This window comes from Aquarana catesbeiana, linkage group LG03 (assembly GCF_042186555.1).
Source record: "Aquarana catesbeiana isolate 2022-GZ linkage group LG03, ASM4218655v1, whole genome shotgun sequence".
NCBI lineage: Eukaryota > Metazoa > Chordata > Amphibia > Anura > Ranidae > Aquarana > Aquarana catesbeiana.
Window position 1 is genome coordinate 648,672,483 of NC_133326.1, and position 25,673 is coordinate 648,698,155.

At 43.7% G+C, this 25,673-nt stretch overlaps 1 protein-coding gene across 3 annotated transcripts in view; it reads right to left on the reverse strand.

Moving 5' to 3' along the window:
- LOC141133307 (potassium channel subfamily T member 2-like) overlaps positions 1 to 25,673 on the reverse strand; it is a 411,333-nt gene that overhangs the window by 201,906 nt on the left and 183,754 nt on the right. For all 3 annotated transcript variants that reach the window (XM_073622598.1, XM_073622596.1, XM_073622597.1), the window contains exons 4-7: positions 20,954 to 21,001; positions 17,930 to 17,978; positions 11,181 to 11,240; positions 1,893 to 1,967 (exon numbers count right to left, since the gene is read on the reverse strand). In XM_073622598.1, the coding sequence (XP_073478699.1) occupies positions 1,893 to 1,967; positions 11,181 to 11,240; positions 17,930 to 17,978; positions 20,954 to 21,001 (232 nt within the window). The remainder of the gene's footprint in view (positions 1 to 1,892; positions 1,968 to 11,180; positions 11,241 to 17,929; positions 17,979 to 20,953; positions 21,002 to 25,673) is intronic.

A 25,673-nucleotide genomic window follows, 5' to 3' on the forward strand; every position in this document is an offset into this window, starting at 1 on the left:
TTCATTTCAATAGCCAGAATAAAATATTATTCAGGCCAATGAAATGAATTAACGCCCAAGCGCTTGACAAGCCCTACTGCGCTGCACGCGTTTACAAGTGTCAAGCGTTTTTTTCTGTCAAAATGCCACTGCCAGGAGGAAAGGTGTCTAGGAGAGCTGGGCAAACACCTTGTGTGCATGAGGCCTAAGCCCTTATGTACACTGGGCATTAAAAACACCAGTTTGATGCCGCGTACACACGAGCGGACTTCTCGTTGGGCTGAACTCCGAAGGACTTTTCGACGGAGTTCCAACGAAACGGACTTGCCTACACCTTGATCACACCAAAGTCCAATCGTTTCGAACGTGATGACGTACGACCAGACTAGAATAAGGAAGTTCATAGCCAGCAGCCAATAGCTGCCCTTGCGTCGTTTTTGGTCCGTCGGACTAGCATATAAATGAATGGATTTTTTGATAGAAATCAAGTCCGTCGAGAAGATTTGAAAATTGTTCTATTTCTTAGGCCCCTTTCACACTGGGGCGGTAGGGGGCGTCGGCGGTAAAACAGCGCTATTTTTAGCGCTGTTTTACCGCGGTATTCGGCCGCTAGCGGTGCGGTTTTAACCCCCCGCTGGCGGCCGAAAAAGGGTTAAAACCCCTCGTATAGCGCGGCTATACGGTATAGCCGCACTGTCCCATTGATTTCAATGGGCAGGAGCAGTTTAGGAGCGGTGAATACACCGCTCCTTCACCGCTCCAAAGATGCGGCTGACAGGAGATTTTTTCTTCTCCTGCCTCGGGCTTTCACACTGAACAAACAGCGGAGGCTGTTTAGGGGCGGTTTGCAGGCGCTATTTTTAGCGCAATAACGCCTGCAAACCGCCCCAGTGTGAAAGGGGCCTAAGGTCCGTCAGATTTTTAGACAGAAAAGGTCCAATGAAGCCCACACGCGATCGAATTGTCTGACGGATTCGTTCCGTCGGACCTTTGATGCCGAAAAGTCCGGTCGGGTGTACCCGGCATCAGGAGCGTTTACATTTTTTTTCTGCCCTTAAATGCCCGTCAATGTTAGCCTAAGTGTCCATGCGCACATAGGTGTTTACAAGAGTGTAAACGTATCTAAACACGCTTTAACGCTAGGCGTGTTTAGTGCTTGAACGTTAATTCATTTCTATGGCCAGAATAAAATATTATTCTGGCCAATGAAATGGATTAACGCCCCAACACTTGAAAACATTTTTTAAAAAAATGGCTTTGGGTGGATTTTTGATGCTGCTCTTCTCCTGCCAGGAGAAAGGTGTTCAGGAGAGCTGGGCAAACGCCCAGTGTGCATGAGGCCTAAAGGTTCTGACACTGGGAAGCTGGAGTGAAATGCCTCTGGAGGTGCCACCATGCCTCTCTTGGTGCTACATATATAATTAAGCTCTGGATTGTTATTATTATTTTTTTTTTTTAAGAACGAAAGTAGAATTTCATTTTAAATGAGATGCAAGGTGAAAAGAATACAAAAATACCAACTAAACCACCACCAAATCTATTTATAAAGAGCCGTACTGGCCATAATAATTTGTCGGTGCAGCTATGGAGGTTTGTATGACCCGTGTGCCACTCGTGGAATTGAACTGAGGATTAAAAGTACTAAAAATAATAAGCGTTCATTCGCTCCTGCACCCACAATCCTACAGACGGACCTCCTGTTGTGCATGAAAGCTTTCCAGGCAAGGTACGCACAGATCCTGACTGCAGATTAATGGGACTAAGTCGTGGAGTGTTTGCCATGAGTGGTCATGGGTCAGCTGCTCTGTATATGGGCCGCAACTGCAGGATTGGAGGAAAATAGATCAGAAAGAGAAGAATGAAAAGGGTAATGAACAAAAGGTTGGGGGGGGGGGATGGGGAGTTGTACTTACAGTAACAAAGAATGGTAGTGTGTTGAACATTTCCAGAATGAAAGGGAATCTCAAGATCTGCTCCCAAATGTTTCCCTGAAACGCAAAAGAGAAAAAAAATAAGGAATGTGATTTATGGATTGTAAGCGACATACTAAAAAAACAGCTCCACATGAACCAAGTAACCTAGTTATCTGTGGTTTACAATGGATTCAGTCAGCAAATTCTCTACATTAAAGTTAATGCGTGTTTATTCATAACAACCCTTAAAGTGTTAATAACCTAGGACACCGCATTCACTATATCTGGTCTCCCACAGTACACAGAACATGGAAATGCAATTATTTTAGTAAATATAAACTGCTAAATACCTTTTCTCATCAGCAGTATATAGCAGTCTTGTGACTTCTATCAGTTCCTGCTAAAGCTTGTAGGAGGAGTTTTCATACTGCACTGAGCTGACCTATCAGGATGCAGTACCCCTGACCCTTTGTCTGGACAGTGCTGATTGGCCCTGTGCTGATCACATGCACTCTCCCAAGAAAAAAAATAACTCTCTAGCAATACACACCAAACTGAGCATGTGCAGCCTGACTCCAGTAACTCTGTCTTATCCAGGATGTGTTCTAGAGTCAGTGGAAGAAAAGGAGGATCTGTGCATACAGGATCAAGCAGCCTTTTTACACAATATAGAGAATTAATCCTTTAGGTTCCACAATGAGTATACCAAGCATGCTTTACTGTATATACAGACTGATTTTACTGTTGTGGGTTTAGTAACACTTTAAGGCCCCTTTCACATTGGGGCAGGAGGGGCGTCAGCAGTAAAGCGGCGCTATTATTAGTGGTGCTTTACCGTGGTTTTAGCGGCGGTATTTGGCCACTAGCGGTGCGGTTATACCCCCACTAGGGCTTTCACACTGGAGACACAGCAGAGGCTGTTTCAGGTCAGTTTGCAGGCGCTATTTGTAACACAATAGCGCCTGCAAACCGCCCAGTGTGAAAGGGGTCTCAATGTGGTGGCTGCATTCGTTTCCTTTTTTAGGCTTTTTTTCCTTATTTTTAACCTGCTGATCCAGTCAGTAGTACACTTCTGTCTTAGGGTGTCTCCACTTCACTGGAGGAGCAATGGAGACACCTCTGGCCTGGTAATTAATATTTGACTATGCTTTCCACAATATGCCATTGGTCTGCCAGGCCAGGAATAGAAAACAGCTAGAATAAGGTATGTATAACAAAGATTTATTTTATATTTTTTTAAATATAAAGGGTGGAGGAACGGTTCTGAATTTTGCGGCCAACTTGAAGCTGGGCTTAAAAGACTAGTATCACAAAAAATATTGTGTTTTGATCACTGAATATGTTAATACATGTAATACAATAATAGTAATCGGTACATGTGTTCTGCCCCACTTTCATGTCATTTTTGCTGGTATTCAAATGCATTAGATTATTATTATTCATTAATATGCTGACATCTAGTGGCAGTTTCTGGTCACAACATCTTGTTTACAATGTGATTTGAATACCTTACCCTGTCCTCCCTTCCTGTTTAGTGCTAGTTAGTTTATTCCTAGTTAGATCCTCCCCATTTCTTCCATGTTCCCTCAGTCAGCGTTAGTTGTTCAAAGAGAAAGGGCGTAGGAAAGTCATTGTCTTCTTACGCTTTAAAAGACTGGAGACATCCTCTGTATTGTAATTAGCTGTAGTAAAGTTATGCTGGATTCAACTTCTCTGTCTTATTGAAGAGTTGAAGTGATACTAAAGTTTTGTTTTTTTTTTCTTTAAAAATAACAAACATATTATATTTACCTGCTCTGTTAAATGGTTTTGCACAGAGCAGCCCAGATCCTCGGGTCAATCTTTGATGCTCCTGGCCCCTCCCTCCTGTCGACTGCCCCCATAGCAAGCAGCTTGCTATGGGGGCACCCAAGCCAAGCTGCAGCTCCATGTGTCCATTCAGACACGGAGCTGCCGTTCAGCCCCACCCGCTCTCTTTCTCCTGATTGTCTAACTGACTTTGATTGACAGCAGCGGGAGCCAATGGAACTGCTGCTGTGTCTCAGCCAATCAGGAGGGATAGTCCCAGACTGCCGAGGCACTCATGTACATCGCTGGATAGAGATGGGGCTCAGGTAAGTATTAGGGGCTGGGGGGGCTGCTGCACACAAAAGGTTTTTTATCCTAATGAATAGAATGCATTAAGATAAAAAAGCCATCAGCTTTTACAACCACTTTAACCACTTGCCGACCAGCCGCCGTCATTATACTGCGGCAGGTCGGCGCGATCTCGCGAACTGACATAGCTGTAAGTTGGCTCCTTTAAGCGGGATAGCAGGTGCACGGCGCCGCAGGCGCACACACGCCGCCAAAGGCGCGCGCACCAGCTGCATTGCGGGGGTGCCAATGCTCGTAGCCGACGGTCGCGATGACTGCCGGCCACGCGCAATCGCGGGCACGAGAGGCAGAACAGTGACGTGTGTGTGTAAACACACACAAATCCCTGTTCTGTGAGGAGAGGAGAGGCAGATCATGAGTTAATAGCTAGAAACCACGATCTGTCATCTCCTATAGTCAGTTCCCTCCCCCCACAGTTAGAACACACAGTCAGGGAGCACAGTTAACCCCTTGATCGCCCCCTAGTGTTAACCCCTTCCCTGCCAGTGACATTTACACAGTAATCAGTGCATTTTTATAGCACTGATCGCTGTATAATTGTCAATGGTTTCAAAAAAGTGTCCGATGTGTCCGCCATAATGTTGCAGTCCCAATAAAAATTGCAGATCGCCACCATTACTAGTAAAAAAATAATAATAAAAATGCCCTAAATCTATCCCCTATTTTGTAGATGCTATAACTGTTGCACAAACCAATCGATATACGCTTATTGCGATTTTTATTACCAAAAATATGTAGAAGAATACATATTGGCCTAAACTGAGGGAAAAATTTGCTTTTTTAAAAAAAAAATTGGGGATATTTATTGTAGCAAAAAGTACAAAATATTGTGTTTTTTTTAAATTGTCGCTCTTTTTTTGTTTATAGCTCAAAAAATAAAAACTGCAGAGATGATTAAATACCACCAAAAGAAAGCTCTATTTGTGGGAAAAAAAGGACATAAATTTTGTTTGGGTACAGTGTTGCACGACCACGCAATTGTCAGTTAAAGCGATGCAGTGCCGAATCGCAAAAAATGGCCTGGTCATTGAGCAGCCAAATCTCCTGGGGCTGAAGTGGTTAAGCTGCCTATGGATGGTGCCAAGGCAGCAGGTGACCATATTGTCCTGACAGACTGGGTCTAAGGAGGTATGTCAATGCATAAAGCGACATTTGAAACAGTACATCCAAAAAGGATAAAGGTTCTCTGTCCTATATGCCCACTTCCTAGAATACATATGAAACAAATAATTTGTGTAGCAATGGAATTTTTTGGGCATATAGTCAATAGTACAACAAAATAAATTCTTAAAACCATAAAGTTTATTGTATAAACATTAAAATTATGTATAGCATCATATCCAATATATTGAAAAGTAGAGTTCACAGATCTTATTTCAGTTCAACATGCAAGTGTTAGCTCAACACGTTTCAAATGCTTCAAACATCTTCAACAAGAGCACATGTGAACAGTATCCGTGTGGGGACACCTAGTAGTATAAAATAATAAGTCTCCATACAGTTTGCTGGAGTGGAAATTCTCAATTCCAAAAGGGAAAAAAGGTGGTAATCAAAGCAAATGCTATTTCTCAACAGATCAAAGTACTCCAGATATCATCTACTGAGTGTATCCCATCCCATACACTCGGGGGATGATGTCTGGGACTCTTTGATCTGTTGGGAATCAGTATTTGCCTGGTCCCCACACAGAAACGGTTCACGTGCTCCTGATGAAGATGTTTGAAGCATTCGAAACATGTTTAAATTACATGTGGATGTTGAATTGAAATAAGATCTGTGAACTCTACTTTGCAAAATATTGGATATAGTGCTATTTATAATATTAATGTGTGTAAACTTTATGGTTTTAAGAATGTATTTTGTGGTAGTATTGACTTTATGCCGAGAAAAATATTGTTGCTACAGTACGTGAATTCTTTTGGTTCATAGACATCTAAAACAGAACAACGTGATTTTTTTTTTTTAATTTCTTTCATGTCCTAAATTTTATATACTCTATTTCTGTATTTACAGGTGCATTTCAAAAAAATTGAATATCATCAAGGTAATTTATTTCAGTAATTCGATTCAAAAAGTGAAACTCATATACAGTGCCTTGCAAAAGTATTCACCCCCCTTGGCTTTTTACCTATTTTGTTACATTACAACCTTTAGTTTAATGTTTTTTTAATCTGAATTATATGTGATGGATCAGAACACAATAGTCTAAGTTGGTGAAGTAAAATTAGAAATATATATATAAAAAAAAAATTTAGAAATAAAAAAATGATAATTGGAATGTGCGTATGTATTCACCCCCTTTGTTATGAAGCCCATAAAAAGCTCTGGTGCAACCAATTACCTTCAGAAGTCAAGTAATTAGTGAAATGATGCCCACCTGTGTGCAATCTAAGTGTCACATGATCTGTCATTACATATACACACCTTTTTGAAAGGCCCCAGAGGCTGCAACACCTAAGCAAGAGGCACCACTAACCAAACACTGCCATGAAGACCAAGGAACACTCCAAACAAGTAAGGGACAATGTTGTTGAGAAGTACAAGTCAGGGTTAGGTTATAAAAAAATATCCAAATCTTTGATGTTCCCTAGGAGCACAATCAAATCTATCATAACCAAATGGAAAGAACATGGCACAACAGCAAACCTGCCAAGAGACAGCCGCACACCAAAACTCACGGATCAGGCAAGGAGGGCATTAATCAGAGAGGCAGCACAGAGAGCTAAGGTAACCCTGGAGGAGCTGCAGAGTTCCACAGCAGAGACTGGAGTATCTGTACATAGGACGACAATAAGCTGTACACTCCATAGAGTTGGGCTTTATGGCAGAGTGGCCAGAAGAAAGCCATTACTTTCAGCAAAAAACAAAACGGCACATTTTGAGTTTGCGAAAAAGCATGTGGGAGACTCCCAAAATGTATGGAGGAAGGTGTTCTGGTCTGATGAGACTAAAATGTAACTTTTTGGCCATCAAAGAAAACGATATGTCTGGCGCTAATCCAACACATCACATCACCCAAAGAACACCATCCCCACAGTGAAACATGGTGGTGGCAGCATCATGCTGTGGGGATGTTTTTCAGCAGTCGGGACTGGGAAACTGGTCAGAGTTGAGGGAAAGATGGATGGTGCTAAATACAGGGATATTCGTGAGCAAAACCTGTACCACTCTGTGTGTGATTTGAGGCTAGGACGGAGGTTCACCTTCCAGCAGGACAATAACCCCAAACACACTGCTAAAGCAACGCTTGAGTGGTTTAAGGGGAAACATGTAAATGTGTTGGAATGGCCTAGTCAAAGCCCAGACCTCAATCCAATAGAAAATCTGTGGTCATACTTAAAGATTGCGCAAACCATCCAACTTGAAGGATGGGCAAAAATCCCAGTGGTAAGATGTGGCAATCTCATAGAGACTTACCCAAAGTGACTTGGAGCTGTGATAGCCGCAAAAGGTGGCTCTGCAAAGTATTGACTTTAGGGGGGTGAATAGTTAAGCACATTGACTTTTTCTGTTGTTTTGTCCTATTTGCTGTTTGCTTCAAAATAAAAAAAAAAAAACATCTTCAAAGTTGTGGGCATGTTCTGTAAATTAAATGATGCAAATCCTCAAACAATCCATGTTAATTCCAGGTTGCGAGGCAACAAAACACGAAAAATGCCAAGGGGGGTGAATACTTTTGCAAGGCACTGTATTATATAGATTCATTACACACAGAGTGATATATTTTAAGCATTTCTTTCTTTTAATTTTAATGATTAAGGCTTACAGCTAGTAAAAACCCCAAATTTAGTATCTCAGAAAATTAGAATATTGTGAAAAAGTGCAATATTGTAAACTCATGGTGTCACACTCTAATCAGCTAATTAACTCAAAACACCTGTAAAGGTTTCCTGAGCCTTTAAATGGTCTCTCAGTCTGGTTTAGAAGGTTACACAATCATGGGGAAGACTGCTGACTTGACAGTTGTCCAGAAGACAGTCATTGACACTCTCCACAAGGAGGGTAAGTAACACAAGGTCATTGCTAAAGAAGCTGGCTGTTCACAGAGTGCTGTATCCAAACATATTAATGGAGAGTTGAGTGGAAGGAAAAAGTGTGGTAGAAAAAGGTGCACAAGCAACAGGGATAATCGCAGCCTTGAGAGGATTGTGAAGCAAGGGCCATTCAAGAATTTGGGGGAGATTCACAAGGAGTGGACTACGGCTGGTGTCAGTGCTTCAAGAGCCACGACACAGACGTATCCAGGACATGGGCTACAACTGTTGCAATCCTTGTGTCAAGCCACTCCTGAACCAGAGACAATGTCAGAAGTATCTTACCTGGGCTAAGGAGAAAAAGGACTGGACTGTTGCTCAGTGGCCCAAAGTCCTCTTTTCGGATGAAAGTAAATTTTGCATTTCATTTGGAATTCAAGGTCTCATAGTCTGTAGGAAGAGTGGAGAGGCACAGAATCCAAATTGCATGAGGTCCAGTCTTAATTGGCCAGCAAACTGGCCTGACCTAAAGTCCATAGAGAATCTGTGGGCTATTGTCAAGAGAAAGATGAGAGACACCAGACCCAACAATGCAGATGAGCTAAAGGCCGCTATCAAAGCAACCTGGGCTTCCGTAACACCTCAGCAGTGCCACAGACTGATCGTCCCCATGCCACGCCGCATTGATGCAGTAATTCATGCAAAAGGAGCCCCGACCAAGTATTGAGTGCATACTATACTGTACATGGATATACTTTTCAGTAAGCCAATATTTCTGTATTTAAAATCCTTTTTGTTATTGGTCTTATGTAATATTCTAGTTTTCTGAGATACTGAATTTTGGGTTTTCACTAGCTGTAAGCCATAATCATCAAAATTAGAAGAAAGAAATTATTGAAATATATTACTCTGTGTGTAATGAATCTATATAATATATGAGTTTCATTTTTTGAATTGAATTACTGAAATAAATTAACTTTTTGATGATATTCTAATTTTTTTAGATGCACCTGTATATACAGCCAAAAGTTTTAAGAATGACACAAATATTAATTTTCACAAAACCTGCTGCCTCCATTTTTCTTATGGCAATTTGCATATGTTCCAGAATGTTATGAAGAATGATCAGATGAATTGCAAGTAATTGCAAAGTCCATCTTTGCCATGAAAATGAACTTAATCCCATAAAAAAACATTTCCACCATATTTGTGAAGAAGGCTTCAGGGCGCCGAAGAAAGTCCAGCAAGCACCAGGGCCATCTCCTACAGTTGACTCAGCTGCAGGATCAGGGCACCACCAGTGCAGAGCTTGCTCAGGAATGGCAGCAAGCAGGTGTGAGGGCATCTGCATGCACAGTGATGCAAAGACTTTTGGAAGATGGCCTGGTGTCAAGAAGGGCAGCAAAGAAGCTACTTTTCTCCAGAAAAAATATCAGGGACAGACTGATAAAAGACTCAGGAATTGGACTGCTGAGGACTAGGGTAAAGTCCCTTTCTCTGATGAATCCCCTTTCCCATTGTTTGGGACATCTAGAAAAAACCTTGTCCAGAGAAGAAATGGTGACCACTGCCATTGTTCCTGTGTCTTGCCAACAGTAAAGCATCCGTTCCTGTGTGGGGTTTCTTTTCAGCCAAGGGAGTTGGCTCACTCACAATTTTGCCTAAGAACACAACCATGAATAAAGATTTGTATAAAAACATCCTCCAACAGCAACTTCTCACAACCATCCAAGAACAGTTTGGTGTCGAACAATGCCTTTTCCTTCATGATGGAGCACCTTGCCATAAAGCAAAAGTGATAGCTAAGTGGCTTGGGGAACAAAACTACAAAATGTTGGGTCCATAGCCAAGAAACATCCCATACTTTATTCTTATTGAGAACTTGTGGTCAATCCTCAAGAGGCGGGTGAACAAAAAAAACCCCACAAATTCTGACAAACTCTAGGCATTGATTATGCACAATGGGCTGCCATCAGTCAGGATGTGGGCCAGAAGTTGATTGACAGCATGCCAGGGTGAATTGCAGAGGTCTTGAAAAAGAAGTGTCAACACTGCAAATATTGCCTCTTTGCATTAACTTAATGTAATTTTCAATAAAAGCCTTTGACACTTATGAAATGCTTGTAATTATACTTCAGTATACCATAATAACATCTGACAAAAAGATCTATAAACGCCGAAGCAGCAGACCTTGTGAAAATTAATATTTGAGTCATCCTCAAAACTGTTGGCCACAGATATATATATATATATATATATATATATATATATATACAGTATATTACAGGATGGTCAGAATACGTACTTTTTTAATTTTTACAATTGTTCTGGGCTAAATTTGGCATAATTTGTTTTTTTGGAGTAATTGGCCCAATCTGTAGCACATGTGACCATGCTTAAGGACAGACATTGGTGGTCTGAGTGGGTATCAATTTCTCACATCATTTAGGGAAGATGAGGAATGATCACATAACGGTTATGTGTGCAAACCAATGCAGCTTTCAAACAACAAAGCTTTCCACCAGAGTGATCCATCCACCAGCCACTTAATGTATGGTGTTCATCAAATGACATACAGTTCACATGGCTCGAACAATGCAGCAGCAATCGATTTTAGGTTTACGGGCCCTGCCAGTGTTGTTTACTTCCCCCAGACAGGGAGTTAATTAAAATTGACTAGATCATTACAGCTCAGAGGGGAATTGACCTAAGAATGAATTACCTGCTAATTACTGCCAAAATCAATTTACGGCAAATATTTCCATCTGTAAGTAAAACTTTAGTCTACCTTATCTCATGAGAGGTGTAACTAAACTACGTTTCCACATAGAACACAATAGAATACCCTAACCACAGTAATACAGTCCTCTTCCAGCAAATGAGGGTGCAATCTGATTTATTTAAATTGTGGGGGAAAACTGGAGTACATATACACAGGGGGTTGTGTGAAAGATGAGGTTTTAACAGATGTGGGATGACAATTCAAATGCAGCCATTTCCCCGTTCTGCCTATTATCCTGGTTCTCAGACCCCTTTCAACCCATCTGCACAAAGAACTTGTGCTTCAAGTGCTCTGCAAGTGTACAACTTGCCAGTGAAAATGTGCAGCTAGTTACAAATTTTCATCAAGTTATCCTTGCTGGGAAATGAGACTCACCTTGTATCCCAGATAGGTCAGCAGCATGGTTTCCAAAAAGCTGATTAATGCAACAAGCACCTAAGAGGAAAGTAAACATTGAATGAGGTTTCACAAAGGCAAAAGCAGTGATATACAATTAGAGCATGACTAGGGTAGATCAGAGCTCACCACCTCGAACTAACCTTATACACCCCCCCCCTGTATTTTCCACGTTCCACCTTCCCCCACTTATAGAAAAACCACAGAACCCTTAAGTGGGGTAAAATGGCCGAAGACGGCCTTTTATTCACACAAACTTTATATACATAACAGAACATAATAAATGCTTTAAACCTGAAACAACGCTTTGAGATTCTTGACGGTACCACACATCCAGAACGTATTTTGTGTCTGAGGCACCAGATAGCTGAGTTGCGACCCCAGCCGCAAAAACTGGCTTGGGGCCCAACCCAGCTAACCTCAGCCCCCCAGGGTTCTTACCACTACACGGTCACTATGCAGTGAACTGCTGCGCTGGGTTTAAACCCCTCTCTATTGATTTTGATTGCCCTACTTTTTGATTGCTTTACAGGTGTCCACTATTTAGTGCTGGTGTCATTTTGTTTTTATTATGCAGTGAACCGTACCAGCTCGAGGATTCCACACCTCAGATAGTTCCCCACCGTTTACCCAATGGCCAGATTTTAGACCGCCGTCAAGGACCCTAAACCGCCACAGGAACACTAGTGTAAAGCCTTATGCCATGTACACACAGGCGGACTTTTCGGCAACGAAAGTCCGACAGTCTTTCCGACGGACTTTCGACGGAGTTACAGCGGACTTTTGATGGACTTTCTAACGAACAGACTTGCCTACACACGATCACACCAAAGTCTGACTGATTCATACGTGATGACGTACGACCGGACTAAAATAAGGAAGTTGATAGCCAGTAGCCAATAGCTGCCCTAGTTTTTTGTCTGTTGGACTAGCATACAGACGAGCGGATTTTTCAACCGGACTCGAGTCCGTCAGAAAGATTTGAAACATGTTCCAAATCTAAAGTCCGTCAGATTTTTGACAGAAAAGTCCGCTGTAGGTCCGATGGAGCACACACACGGTCGAATTGTCAGACGGATTTGTTCCGTCAGACCAGTCCGGTCAAAAAGTCCGCCCCTGTGTACACAGTATAACATTGTGTGCCCCTCCACACACGAAAAGCCCTTTGTAAGCCGTCTTCCAACCCCAAAAACCACAGGTAAGTGCCCACAGCTTTAAGGTGAAAGCCATCCCCCCTCAGAAACTGCCACACATCAGTTTCTAGATCCAAGTGTCTAATGACCAGGCCCCCATTCCAAACAACAAACTTCCTCACCTCCTTATTCACCTTGATCCGAGCCTTATTAAACCTCTCCACTGATCTGGCCGCCCACCATGATGTGCGCGCCACAATGTCCGACTAGAGTATGATCGTACCAGGAAATTAACTTCTAAGCCTAAGAAAATTGAATCTTATATCCCTGATCAGTTCCCTGGAAGACCTAATGACCAAATCATTGCCCCCAGCATGTAAAATAAGAATATTGGGAAGCCTGTCTAATCTGGCAAAACGGTTAACCTCAGGAACCACCCGACTTCCGAGGAAGACCTAACTGCCTGCCATTAGGCCTGACATCTACCCTCTTAGCCCCCCAAAAGACATAAGAATGCCCCAGGATCCAGATGAGGCATCTCCGACCTCAAATTTAAAAAAAACAAAAAGAACACCGTAGCACCCACCAAACAGTGAAACAGGAGACAAACAACATGTAACAGAAAGACAGAAAAAGGAAAAAAACCCACCCACCACTTGAGGGCCTACAGTAAGTGGGGCCTGACATACAACTGCATTCTGTTTGACTCCCACATGCCGATCTGCTTTACCACATTCTCACCCAAACCCCACCGCCTCAGTGGCCTCACCGATGCGGAAGGATTGAGACATGAAATCCGAGGGGTGAAAGCCCACCACTAACAGACATTTGCGGAAGACCGACACAAATTGAAAAGGGACAGGAAGAAGCCATCCTTATGTAACAGGGGGCCGCCTGTTTGCGGACGCAGTAGAAAGAACTGCTCCAAAGCCATAACCGGGCAAAGACAAGGCCCATCGCCCCAAACAACTCTCTTCCCACTCTGATCCGTCTTGGAACGACGGATCCTAAGCTGTGCAGATTCCGATGTGACTGCAACATCACCCATCAGCAACCCCCCTGCCATCTGTTTGGATGGACTGACCAGTTCGCCAATACGAAGAGCTCCGAAAAATGCCAGTAAAAAGGCCACATTAAACAAAGCCTATTCATAAGCTGAAGAACAAACCGACTGCAGAAGGTTTAAGATAGAACTTAAAATAGAGAAAGACACCGGGCGACGAGTATCGCAGGAGCGGCGGCCCCTGTGGTAAACCCTCATTGCCTGCTTGACCAAGAAAGCTTTAGTAAAATCCCCAACATCAGACAACTTGAACCAAAAAGCTAGGCCTGCCAGTTTGCGTTCCACCAAAGAAGCCGAAGCCCCCTCACAAAATTACTAACAACAAAATAAAGAACCATCAACGAAACATCAACCCCAGAATCCAACCCACCTACCTCATCCAGCAAAGAAATCCATTCCCTCCAAGCCCTGGAACAAGCCTTCCAAGTAGCAGCACTCAGGTAATACCGAATCAATTCAACGGCGCCTCCAATGTGATCTGCCACAGCTGTTGAGGCCAAGGCATCCCCCCAACAAGCGAAACTCGTCCCACTGAAAACGAGACAAAGCATCCGCTACTTTGTTGCAAATACCAGGAATATGCACCGCATAGATGAAAGTATTCAATCTCAGACACAGTAAGACTAAATGGCGACGGGTGGGGAAGAGGCTGAAATGCTATTGATCGCTGACACTACTCCCATATTGTCACAGCGAAATTGCCGTTTTTGTTCTTGAAAGGAATCACCCCAGAGTTCAACCGCCAGGACTATTGAAGACAGTTGCAAAAGCACCAGGTTTTTCAACAAACCAGCCGAACGCCAGGCTGAAGGCCACCGTTCCGCACTCCAGTGCCCCTGAAAGTAAGCCCCATAGCCAACGGAGCCAGCGGCATCCGTAAACACAACCAAATCCGCATTACTGTTAGCCACAGCCATCAACCATTATAGGACTCCAAATAGGTGTCCCAAATACGGAGATCAGCCCTGAGCTCCCTGGTCAGCTGAATGTAGTGCTTCGGGGGGACCTCCCCCCTGCAATGCCATCAGTTTTTCTGAGGGCAGTCGGCATTCCATGGCCAATGAATCAATCATAATGCCAAGGAAAACCAGTTCTGTTGCTGGGCCTTTAGTCTTGTCCAGGGCCAAAGGAATGCCGAAACAGTCTGCTATGTGCTGTAAAGTCCCCAGCAGAACCGCACAAACTCTAGAAGCAGGTGGTCCAATGCAAAGAAAGTCATCCGGGTAATGGATGACGGAGTTAATTCCCGACACATCACCTTGTCCATCACCGTAGCTCCATCTTTTGCTTTCTTCCCTGCAGGCGCCATAACCTCCAACATGTCGACCTCCGTCTGCGTCGCCGCCACCGAAACCGACTGCCCCAGAAGGAGGGGGGGGCATGGGCTCCATACGCTGACTCCTCAGGTCTCAGATCCCCTGACGCCACACTGCGCACCACACCACCCTCCAGACAGCGCAAAATTTCCCTTAAGCTGGCAAGCACATCACTATGACCACCCAGCCGTGGATCCTGACTCCCTCGGTGCCACCTGGGCATCCTCTTCCAGTTCCCCATCCTCAGAGCTGCTGACCTCCCCCTCCGATCGGATCTCTGCAGAAGTGGGGACCGATGCTCCCTGGACCGTAGACCTTCCCCTGCCTCTAGCCGTAGCAGGCGATTCCTGCTGAGCTGCCAGGCCTCTGCGCTGTGATATCCTGGGCGATGTACTCGCCCTCCACCTGCCGCTGACGTCATCTGTGTGTGACCCGCCATCCTCCGCTCTCCCGAGACCCAGGCCGGGACCCGGAGGTGATTCCCTGGGCAGACGTGCTCTCCTTCTTTCGCCGCTCCTCCCAACTACGATGAAGGCCGCCGGCCGTGCTGCAGTACACACCCTCCCCCGCTGGGCTGGCGCGCTGACCGGAGCATCGCCAGCAGGAGCAGCCGTCCGATCCGGAAACCTGATGACAGAGGAAGGGACAGAGACTCCACACTGGTGAGTGTACACTTACCGTGGGCCCTGCCTGAGCTGGGGATTCCTCCCAGGGCCACCCCCCACGAGGCATTCGTGCACTTGGCAGGGGGGGCTGAAGGGTCCACTTGCGGGCTCCCGGTGTGGCGCTGATCCTGAGGGGTCCTATCAGGACTGAATCTCTCCAGAGGCCTGGACTTTCAAGCACGCGGCTGGGCGGGCCCTGGCCGAGGGGGACTCTGCCAGACCCCTATAGTGAGGCTGCCACCTGGCTCTGCACCCATGCCAAGCCATGGACATCAACAGCAGCCCTAAGCTGAGCTAACAGCCGATCCAGTTCGCTCATTTTTCCTGTCTTTTTCTCTCACAGGGCAGAGGTGGGGGACTCGAGTCACATGACTTGACTTGAGTCAGACTCGAGTCACCTGTTTGAGGACTTGCGACTTGCTTGAATAAATAAATGCTTAAATAAATGACTCGACTTGACTTTGACTTGTCACTAATGACTTGCGACTTGACTTTGACTTGGGCTATTTGACTTGCAATGACTTGGCACCACCAGTGCTGTGTCTTGGCCTAGGCAAAAGCCGCCCCCCCCCCACACACACACACAAAAGAAAGCTCCCCCCAAGTCCCGGCTTTGGGGTAGATCAGTATTTTGACTTAGTTTGTGACTTGACCAAAATAAATTACTTGACTTGACTTGCTTGACTTCTAGCAGGGACTCGACTTGACTTGCTTGCTTTTCGCCACAGTAACTTGGGACTTGCTTGTGACTTGAAGGTTAAGACTTGAGACTTGCTTGTGACTTGCACATGTGTGACTTACCCCCATCACTGTCACAGGGTGAGGAAACGCAGACGCTGACTACACGGAGATGTTTATCCACCGATTTTTGCTCTGCAACTGCCCTGACCCCTTCTACCCAGTAACATATCTTACCGCTCCTCCCCATCACCCCGCCTCATGGGCCAATTGGGTAAGAGTCCGTACTAGCCATGCCATCCTGAATTATTTAACCCCCTTATGCCTGGTTCCCCTTCCACCCTGTCATGTATGCCCTATGCTGACTACGTTCCTTCTCAGCTCCAGGCATGTCTTTATATACAGTAATAACACAACATGTGTTCTCTAAGCAAATATAAAAAAAAACTTTAAGGGTTATTTTACACCTGCTTTGCTCTGAAGAAGTGATCCGCTTTCAGATCGCTATTCAGGGAGCATTTGACAGGCAGTGAGGAGGCATTGTAGCGCCTCCTCACTGCCCGTTTCAGCCCCTTAAACCCTGCACTAGCGTGCCACAGCTGGGTGGTTGCGTGGTGCCCCCATTCACTTGAATAGGTCACACTCAGCAGACAGTATCGCACGCTGAACATGACAGTGAAGATCATTTTTGCCATGGCATATGTATTCCCCACTCCGCTGCCTTTGCAGCATATAGGGGAAGCTGTGTTTTTTCGTCCCCCACTTCCCTCCAAACACAAGTGTTAGGCTGCTTTCACACTGGGGCGGTAGGGAGCATCGGCGGTAAAACAGCGCTATTTTTATTCGGCCGCTAGCGGTGCGGTTTTAACCACCCGAAATAGGGTTAAAATCACTCGTACAGCGCGGCTATTGCCGCGGTATAGCCGTGCTGTCCCATTGATTTCAATGGGCAGGAGCGGTTTAGGAGCAGTTTAGGAGCGGTGAATACACCGCTCCTTCACCGCTCCAAAGATGCGGCTTGCAGGAGATTTTTTCTTCTCCTGCCAGCGCACCACTTCAGTGTGAAAGCCCTCAGGCTTTCACACTGAACAAACAGCGGAGGCTGTTTAGGGGCGGTTTGCAGGCTGTATTTTTAGCGCAATAACGCCAGCAAACCGCCCCAGTGTGAAAGGGGCCTAAATGAGGCCTTATAGTGTTGTGTATTCTAAGAAAAATAATTACATGTAATTTTTAGCTTCAGCTGGAATAAGTACAATAATCTCCATTGATATCATCCCTTGCACAGCAGCTCTCAAATTGCGGGAAGGAGGGACAGCACAAGATGCCATTTTGGCTCTGTTGCAGTTCATATGTGCTGACAGGACAAGAGCTGACCAATCAGAGCTGATGACTTATCAATGTGTTGCTGCACCTTCACTGTCCAATCAGCAGGCACAAAGGTGATATCACTGTATTATTTCACTCTAACCGAAAAAAATTTAAAAGGTTTAAAAAATGGAACTAAACTCTCCTAAAATTTTCAGCCAAGGAAGCTGCCATCTTGGCCTCTGATCTTCATCTCTCGTGATGCTGCACATGTGATTAGTTATGACACCAGCAATGGTTTGACAGTTTGGTTGAGAGCACAACCAATGTGAAAGTCAGGATTCCAGACACATGCTGGGAATGTAAATTTAAGTTGATGGGTTTAATTCCACTTTAAGACCGTTCACATAAATGTATTTCAGCTGGGTATTTAGCTGTTTGCCTAAAGTTCAGGTTTAAACTCTACCCATTTGCAGATGACATGCAGGCTTCAGGTCACTGGATAGTATAGGTGAGATGAGGGCTGTGTGAATCTGTGTACAACATTTGAAATGATAACTGAATTTACCTGGAGTGCCCACAAAGGAACAGGCCTGTTCACCCAAATGATGGGGGTCCTAGAAAAACATAAAAATATATACTGTTATGTGTGTAAAGTAAAATTTAGCACTGTAGGGAAGACAGATGCAATTGTTACTAATCCAGTGGTCTGTGAAACATTAGGGGATTATTTATTTGAAAAAATGTTGTACCAATGCCTATGCATTCACACAACTATCCAAACTTATCCCCACATTATGTCTACTACCAGTATGTGTAATTCCTACAATCTTCAGCTCCTTCTAGTGGCCATAATACAGTTATTTCTTGACTGAGGTAATTTAGGAAAATACAGCATTATGGCCACTAGATGGAGCTGACGTTCAAAGTAAATAAACACATAGACACAGATTATTTGGGATGTCTAGGTGAATGCGCAGACATTTGCGCATCATTTGTTTTTAATAAATAGACCCCTTAAATGTAACATTGATAAAAATAGGAAATGTGGGGCTGCCAAAGCAGCGGTGGGAGTCGTTAATGTATCTATACAGACCTATACCACGGGGTCATCAACCCACAAAAATGTGTGCCTCTAACCCTTTTCCCACAGCAGCTTACAGACCAGGGAGTTGACTTTTTGATGGTGACATTGTAGGTAAGTTTTATCCCTGTTCGATATTTAAAGCTGGGGCTCCTGTGAGGGCTATAGATTCTCACTTGAAAACAGATTAGGCCCTTATTATTCTTTATTTCACTTTCTCAGACTGGTTACCTCGAAATTTATATGATGGATGTATATCAGGGCTGGACTGGGACAAAAATTTGGCCCTGGACTTCATCCTGACCGGCCGACATTAATTTTGCAAACACGCACAAAAACAAAAAGTGAACAAGCGAAGTGGGAGGGCTAACATCATGCAGGAATATTGCTACATCCTCATTGGCTGGAATTTTAGAAACCGGCATTCCTGCACAGCCATTGGCTGCCTTTCAGCAATGCAGCAGTGCTGAGGCTGAGCCAGGTTGCGCACTATGAAGTGAGGTGATGGGCAGGGCAGATGACAGGTCTCTCTCATGTCGGCCAGACATGGCCAACCCTGATGGCAACCCAAGCCCCCCCCCCTTCACTGTCCATTAGCCGTTCTACTTTATTTTTATTATAGGCAGTACACAGTGGTGACTCTAGGAACAATATATATGGGGGGCACATAAGATGCCACAGTCAAAACTGGGGGGGGGATGATCATTTTTTCATGGTATAACTACATAGTGTATATAGTGCAGGAATGTGGAAAAGAAACAACCTTGGATAAAAATGTGGCCACACACAAGGACAAAATGGGGCTGAACTGTAACTATAGCAAGCCATTCTAGATCTAAGCTAAATAAATAAGGCCTTCACCCTTCACCATTACAAATTGGCAGCATTGTCAAACTGCACTCCCTATAATGTGTGGACTTTATTCAGCTGCTATAAATCTCAATGTCTATACCTAAAATAATGATACATAAATATCCAACTGTAGGTCAAAAGATCATCAACTGCAGGTCAAGTGGTCAACTATAGGTCAAAAGAAGATCAGCTGCAGGTCAGGAAGTCAACTGTGGGTCAGAAGATCAACTACACGTCAGAAGGTCAACTGCAGGTCAGAAGGAGGCCAACTGTAGGTCAAAAGAAGATCAACTGTAGGTCAGGAGGTAAACTGCAGGTCAGAAGAAGATCAACTGCAGTCAGAAGGGGGTCAACTTTAATTCAGCATCTGTGAGAACTCTGTCTGAAACTATACTCACAAGCAAGCTAAATGTACCTGAAATGTTGCTGCTTTCCTCTGCTCTGCTATCTAAAAAGATAGGAATTAGAAAACTAACATTTAGCCCATTTCAGCCTGCTACTTTATGACCCAGTTTATTTTAACGTGGTAAGAGAATAATTGGAAGATGCTGGAAAGTGTCAATGATAAATCACCTCACTTTTGTTGGAGTCAAGGTAATTGTGAAATTGCCTGCATCAGGGGTTTGGGGATTCCAGGTGAGATGGGCTAGAAATGAATAAACTTGCTAATAAACCTGTATATAGCCTGTATATAGCTAATAAACCTGTATAAAAAAAGACTACAAAAGAGACATCATAGATTCCCTAAAATAAATACAACTAATCGTTCTATACTGCTGGTCTTCGCTACCTTAAAGCATTGTACACACGATCGGATTGTTGGCCAACAGAGCGTTAGACTTTTGTCCGAAGGGCATGTGCCTGGATTTTGTCTTGCATACTAACTGCACACAATTGTCGGCCAACAAACACGAACGTAGTGACATACTACTTGGAAGTTCAGCTCTTGAACGCCACCCTTTGGGCACCTTCTGCTAATGTCGTGTTTGGTGAACATTGATTCCGAGCATGCCTGTTTGTACTTTGGACTTTTGTGTGACGGACTTGTGTACACACGATACAAATATCTGACAACAGACCTCTGTCTGCCGAAAATTTACTAGCCTGCCATCCAACATTTGTTGGCCGAAAGTTGGACAACAATTGTCTGATGGAGCGTACTAACGGTTGGATTTTAGGCAAACAGTCTGTCATCACATAATTCCCTGCCGAAAATCCGATCGTGTGTACGAGGCTTTAGATCAAGGATCTTCAAACCTTTTAGTATGAGGGCCACATCCTATATTTTCATGGGCCAAAAATAAAAAAAAAAACATTTTTATAGATGAACAGTCACATTTCAATGATTGAATTAGAGTCCAACCTTACATCAGGATCCCCATCAGAGTCCCCTTACATCAAAGTTCCCATCCCATCCAAGTCCCCCTTACATCGGCGTCCCCCCTTACATCTGAGTCCCCCTTATATTAGAACCCCCCTTACATCAGAGTCCCCATCAAAGTCCCCCTTACATCAGAGTCCCCATTACATAAGCAGGCCAGATTTGGCCCACGGGCCATAGTTTGGAGACCCCTGCTCTAGATAAATGCCAAGTGACCACTAATTGTGATTAGCTGAGAACCCCTTTTAGCTGTGCTGTGGCATTGTGGTTCTTACCAGTCAAATTTGTGCTGTGAAGAATAGTTCTGTTTTGGACATTCCCAGCTGTAGATAAAAAATAAAGGTTGATGAGCAATTAAAAAAATGCACAAATGGAATACGAAAAGTCTAGGTGAGCAAGATATGTATATACTATATTGGGGTGTATGGTGGGAGATGCATGCCCGCTAAAAGGGTCAGACTATGATTAGGGATATGTAATAAATAAATGTAGCGCTAATAGTGAACAAAATAAAAAGTGATAATATAATCAGTGGAAATGAACCACTGAGGCAAAAAAATAAAAAAAATGAATGGAATTCAATGGTGAAATGTTGTACCACAGTAAAAAGATAGTCCAATAATCAAAAATGTATATAGTGAGTCCAACATGAACGGGAAGTGTTCTGGTCTGTATATCATCAGCTTAAAGGTCTTGAACAGGAAACAGATGTAATACGCTTACCAGAAACGGTGGATTTGGATGCCGGTGACACCGAATCAGACAGGCTTAGAGATCCAAGATGGAAATTGTTGTCCAAGGAGCCCCGGATCTCAAGGGGAATCCCTCCTCTGTTCCGCCAATCGCTACTGCCAGTCCGGAGAGACCGGGGGGAAAATGGAAAATCCAAACCTCATGGGAGTCCCAGAAGTGTGTAAAGCTCGAAAAAATTTATAAAATGCGCCAATGGTGCAGATCAAATGGTATGTTTATTGGATATCACCAATAATACAAAAAACAGTTTAAAATAGTGTGATCATGTAGATAGATAAAATCAAGTGTAGGGAAGAGTGTAGCTCGTCCGACGCGTTTCATCCAATTGGACTTCAACTGTGATGCTCCAGTTGAAGTCCAATTGGATGAAACGCATCGGATGAGCTACACTCTTCCCTACACTTGATTTTATCTATCTACGTGATCATGCTGTTTTAAACAGTTTTTTGAATTATTGGTGATATCCAATAAACATACCATTTGATCTGCACCATTGGCGCACTTTATACATTTTTTCGAGCTTTACACACTTCTGGGACTCCCATGAGGTTTGGAATTTCCCTCTTCCCCCGGTCTCTCCGGACTGGCAGTCGCGATTGGCGGAACAGAGGAGGGATTCCCCTTGAGATCCGGGGCTCCTTGGACAACCATTTCCATCTTGGATCTCTAAGCCTGTCTGATTCGGTGTCACCGGCATCCGAATCCACTGTTTCTGGAAAGTGTATTACATCTGTTTCCTGTTCAAGACCTTTAAGCTGATGATATACAGACCAGAACACTTCCCATTCATGTTGGACTCACTATATACATTTTTGATTATGGGACTATCTTTTTACACTGGTACAACACTCCACCATTGAATTCCATTCATTTTTTTTATTTTTTTGCCTCAGTGGTTCATTTCCACTGATTATATTATCACTTTTTATTTTGTTTACTATTAGCGCTACATTTATTTTTTACATGTTTTGAATATTGGTCATATTTGTATGTAGCTGCTTCACCTTTGTTTTTTTGGGTCAGCGCAGTGTTATTCACATCTTAATTATGATTAGGGATGATGGCCACCCTACAATGATCTTTGTTTTTAATTATTTTTTTGTGTCTACTGGCACTCAGTGGCCCCAGGTTTTGTGGACCAGATAATTATACCAAAGTAGCATTTTCCAAGTGCCAACACAAAAGGCTGAGATTGAGGCCTAAGATCAAAGTAGAGATTCTGCTATGGTAGCTAATGGCTAGAGAAGAAATACGTCAGGGTAGGGCATGGGTGAATCTAAAAGGCCTGTTAAACCAGGACATCAGAACCAAATGCAGAGGTGGAGAATCACAGATGAAAAGGTGTAGGGTCAGGTCAGAAAATGAAAATAATGTAATAGGATCTAGCAGAAGTCAATAAAGGAGAAACAACACTTGCTCACCCATAGCAACTAAACTCATTAAAGTCAGCCTGTCATAAAAGAAAAATGGAGGTTCCCATTGCTGACCACCCCTTTGGAAATGCTAGTTGCCTAGCTGTCATGTTTTTGTTTTGGCTTCAATGAGCCAATGATCTGGAACAAGTATAAAAATTCCCATTTGCTGCATGCTTGTCCCGAGTTTGATCCCAGGAAAAATCAAGGAAAGATACCGCCATGCAATTAAGATATTTAGACGTTTCACAATGGCAGCTCCTTTGTTCCCTCATTAGAGATGTACTTTGATTGGCATGCGTGGATGTGAATGGATGCATGCTGAACATCTAACCCTGGTTCATTTACCAGCCTATAGTGAGTAATCTACCTCTACATTTAATACAGCAGCATATAATGTGAAAGTCACATCAAGCATGGCTGTAAGGTAAATTCGGCAGTAATGGCTCAAAATATGCACTCAGTCAAAATACAATTTACTTTCTCTTTAAAGAACAGTTAGTGCTAATCATTCTACAGTCATCAAACAGGGAACGTGACTAAAGAAGAGGACCCAGGAGACCATGCCGGTTCCCTACAGGCTGCATGAGACAGAACATTTGCTAAGTATCCACTACATAATGTTATCAATTCTTCAGAAATTTGTACAATAAAAATAACAGGCTGGATATAAATAATTTTTTGGGTACGGTTTCTTCTACAAAATAGCTTTTATGTGATCATATCAATGTCTTTTCATACATAATTTTGTTTAATAATAAATGTTACCTCCATCATTATTGTGCACTTTTGGTTTGTGGTATTGTCACTTAACAGGAAACTAGATAAGCTACCCAGAACTCATTAGCACTATGAGCTGTAGTTACACCACCGATACTGAAATATCATCCCAATGGGAACTACCAATGACTGGAGGGGCTGAGACAACACTTACGGGAATGACCAGGGCCTCATTCAGTCACAAATCTGCTGAATGATGACAATCTTTTGTACAAGCTCTGCCCCTTGTGATTATTTCAGAAAATACTAATGCTGGAATGATCTATTGGAAGCAGCATGAAGTCTGCGTAATATGAGGAGCTACTATTTAACCTTAAAGAGCACCAAACAAGAGAAAGAAGACATGGATTCATATCCAACTTCTCTCAGCATCCTCAACAAGCCCCTTCTCTCTACAGTTCTTTTAGTGGATTCTTGACAAATTCCCACAGGTGGTCAGATTAGAAAAAAATAAAGAAAAACTTTTCACAGTTTGTGTAGTGCCCTCCTCTAGTTAGGCTGCTAGGGTAAATTTATTTTTTTTGGCTTCACTGCATTTAGTGGAGAACTAGTCTATTGTTTTTGTCTGGTCAGGGTTTTCTATCTGGGTGTTCATTTTCTCCTACCTGCACCTGAGAGAAGCTACCAAAATATAGGACAGGGAGAGTCAAATGTCCAATATGAATATTTATCATGCTTCAGCCAATCCCTGAAAGGGGACATCCAGAAGGTAGCTGGGGAGGTGATACATATTTAGGAAGCCTGTTCAGAGTGTTCTTTCCTCTCTGGGGAGGATTTCCCATTCTCCTGGGGCTGCTGCCTCTGGGAAATAGATAGTGAGACAAACAAATTGCAGACTGGACTTCAGCAGGTGCTGGGCTGAGGGACTGAAAAGGGATCATGTTTGCTGGAGGGCACTGCCCTAATGTTTAGGTTTGGGGAAGGATCTTTTGTCTCCCTCTCTGAGGAGTCTACCAGTGCATCCTTGTTTCAGACAGTTCCTGGGACATTAAGAGTAAAGACCTTGCTGTTAAAACTTGGATGTGCAGTTGTTAGAAGGGAACTGCATGCCAGAAGATGCTATATGTACTATAGAATCCTAGATATACTTGAGACGGTTAGTGAGAAGCTGTCCTCCTGTCAATGCATTCCCATGAGGTGGCGGTGATGGAACAAACAAAGTGGATAGTAAGAGAGCCTACCCCAGGATACCCCCCCCCAGCCTAGTAAGAAAAAAACAATGATTGGAAACCCAAACTCTGGGAGAAATGGTACCCAGGGAATTGGGTCCCCTCCCTCCACACCCGCCAGCACCAACTTCAGGCACGGGCAGGAGGTGGGTGGGTATGCCTCTGGGCATGTGCAGCCCTGATCATTGCCCCACATGCCCAGAGGTGGCAGGGAGGCGCCGGAGGGCGTAGGGGTGGAGCCAATTCCTTGGGCGATATATATATATATATATATATATATATATATATATATATATTCTGGACTTTCGTCCTTTTTAAGTTTGCAGGATCACTTTATGTGTGTTTTAGGTGTGGGCTGCTGGCTTTACTTTTGGAGGTAGGTCTGCTGAGAGACAACATTTGCAGAGGGTTGGACCTATTTGCAGGTATCACATGAAAATATGGTCTGGCCAGTTTGTTTTTTTGCTGTGTCATTGTTATTGCATGGTTGTCTTCTACAGCGCACCTCCTTCTTTTCTTTCCTCCTGTCGTTTGGCAGCTATGGTTATCACTTTAAGCATTTATACCCTGGGCAGCCAAATTTGGCTGCCCAGGTCTGTGGCAGGTACTTTTACAGCAGGGCTATGGGTGCCTTCCCCACTACCTTATACATTTTTGTATCAAATATATTTGGCAACTTTCTTTGTTAACCTTGGGTTATCCTGGGGTGGGCTCTCTTACCATCCACTTTATTGGTTCCATCACTGCAGCCCCATGGAATGCATGGGCCAACTCTGGTTAAGGTGCATCGTGAGTCATAGACACAATGTACTGTATCTATAAATACACAACTACATGATTTGTACATAAAGGAAGCAAGTCTTAACTTTGCACATATGCGA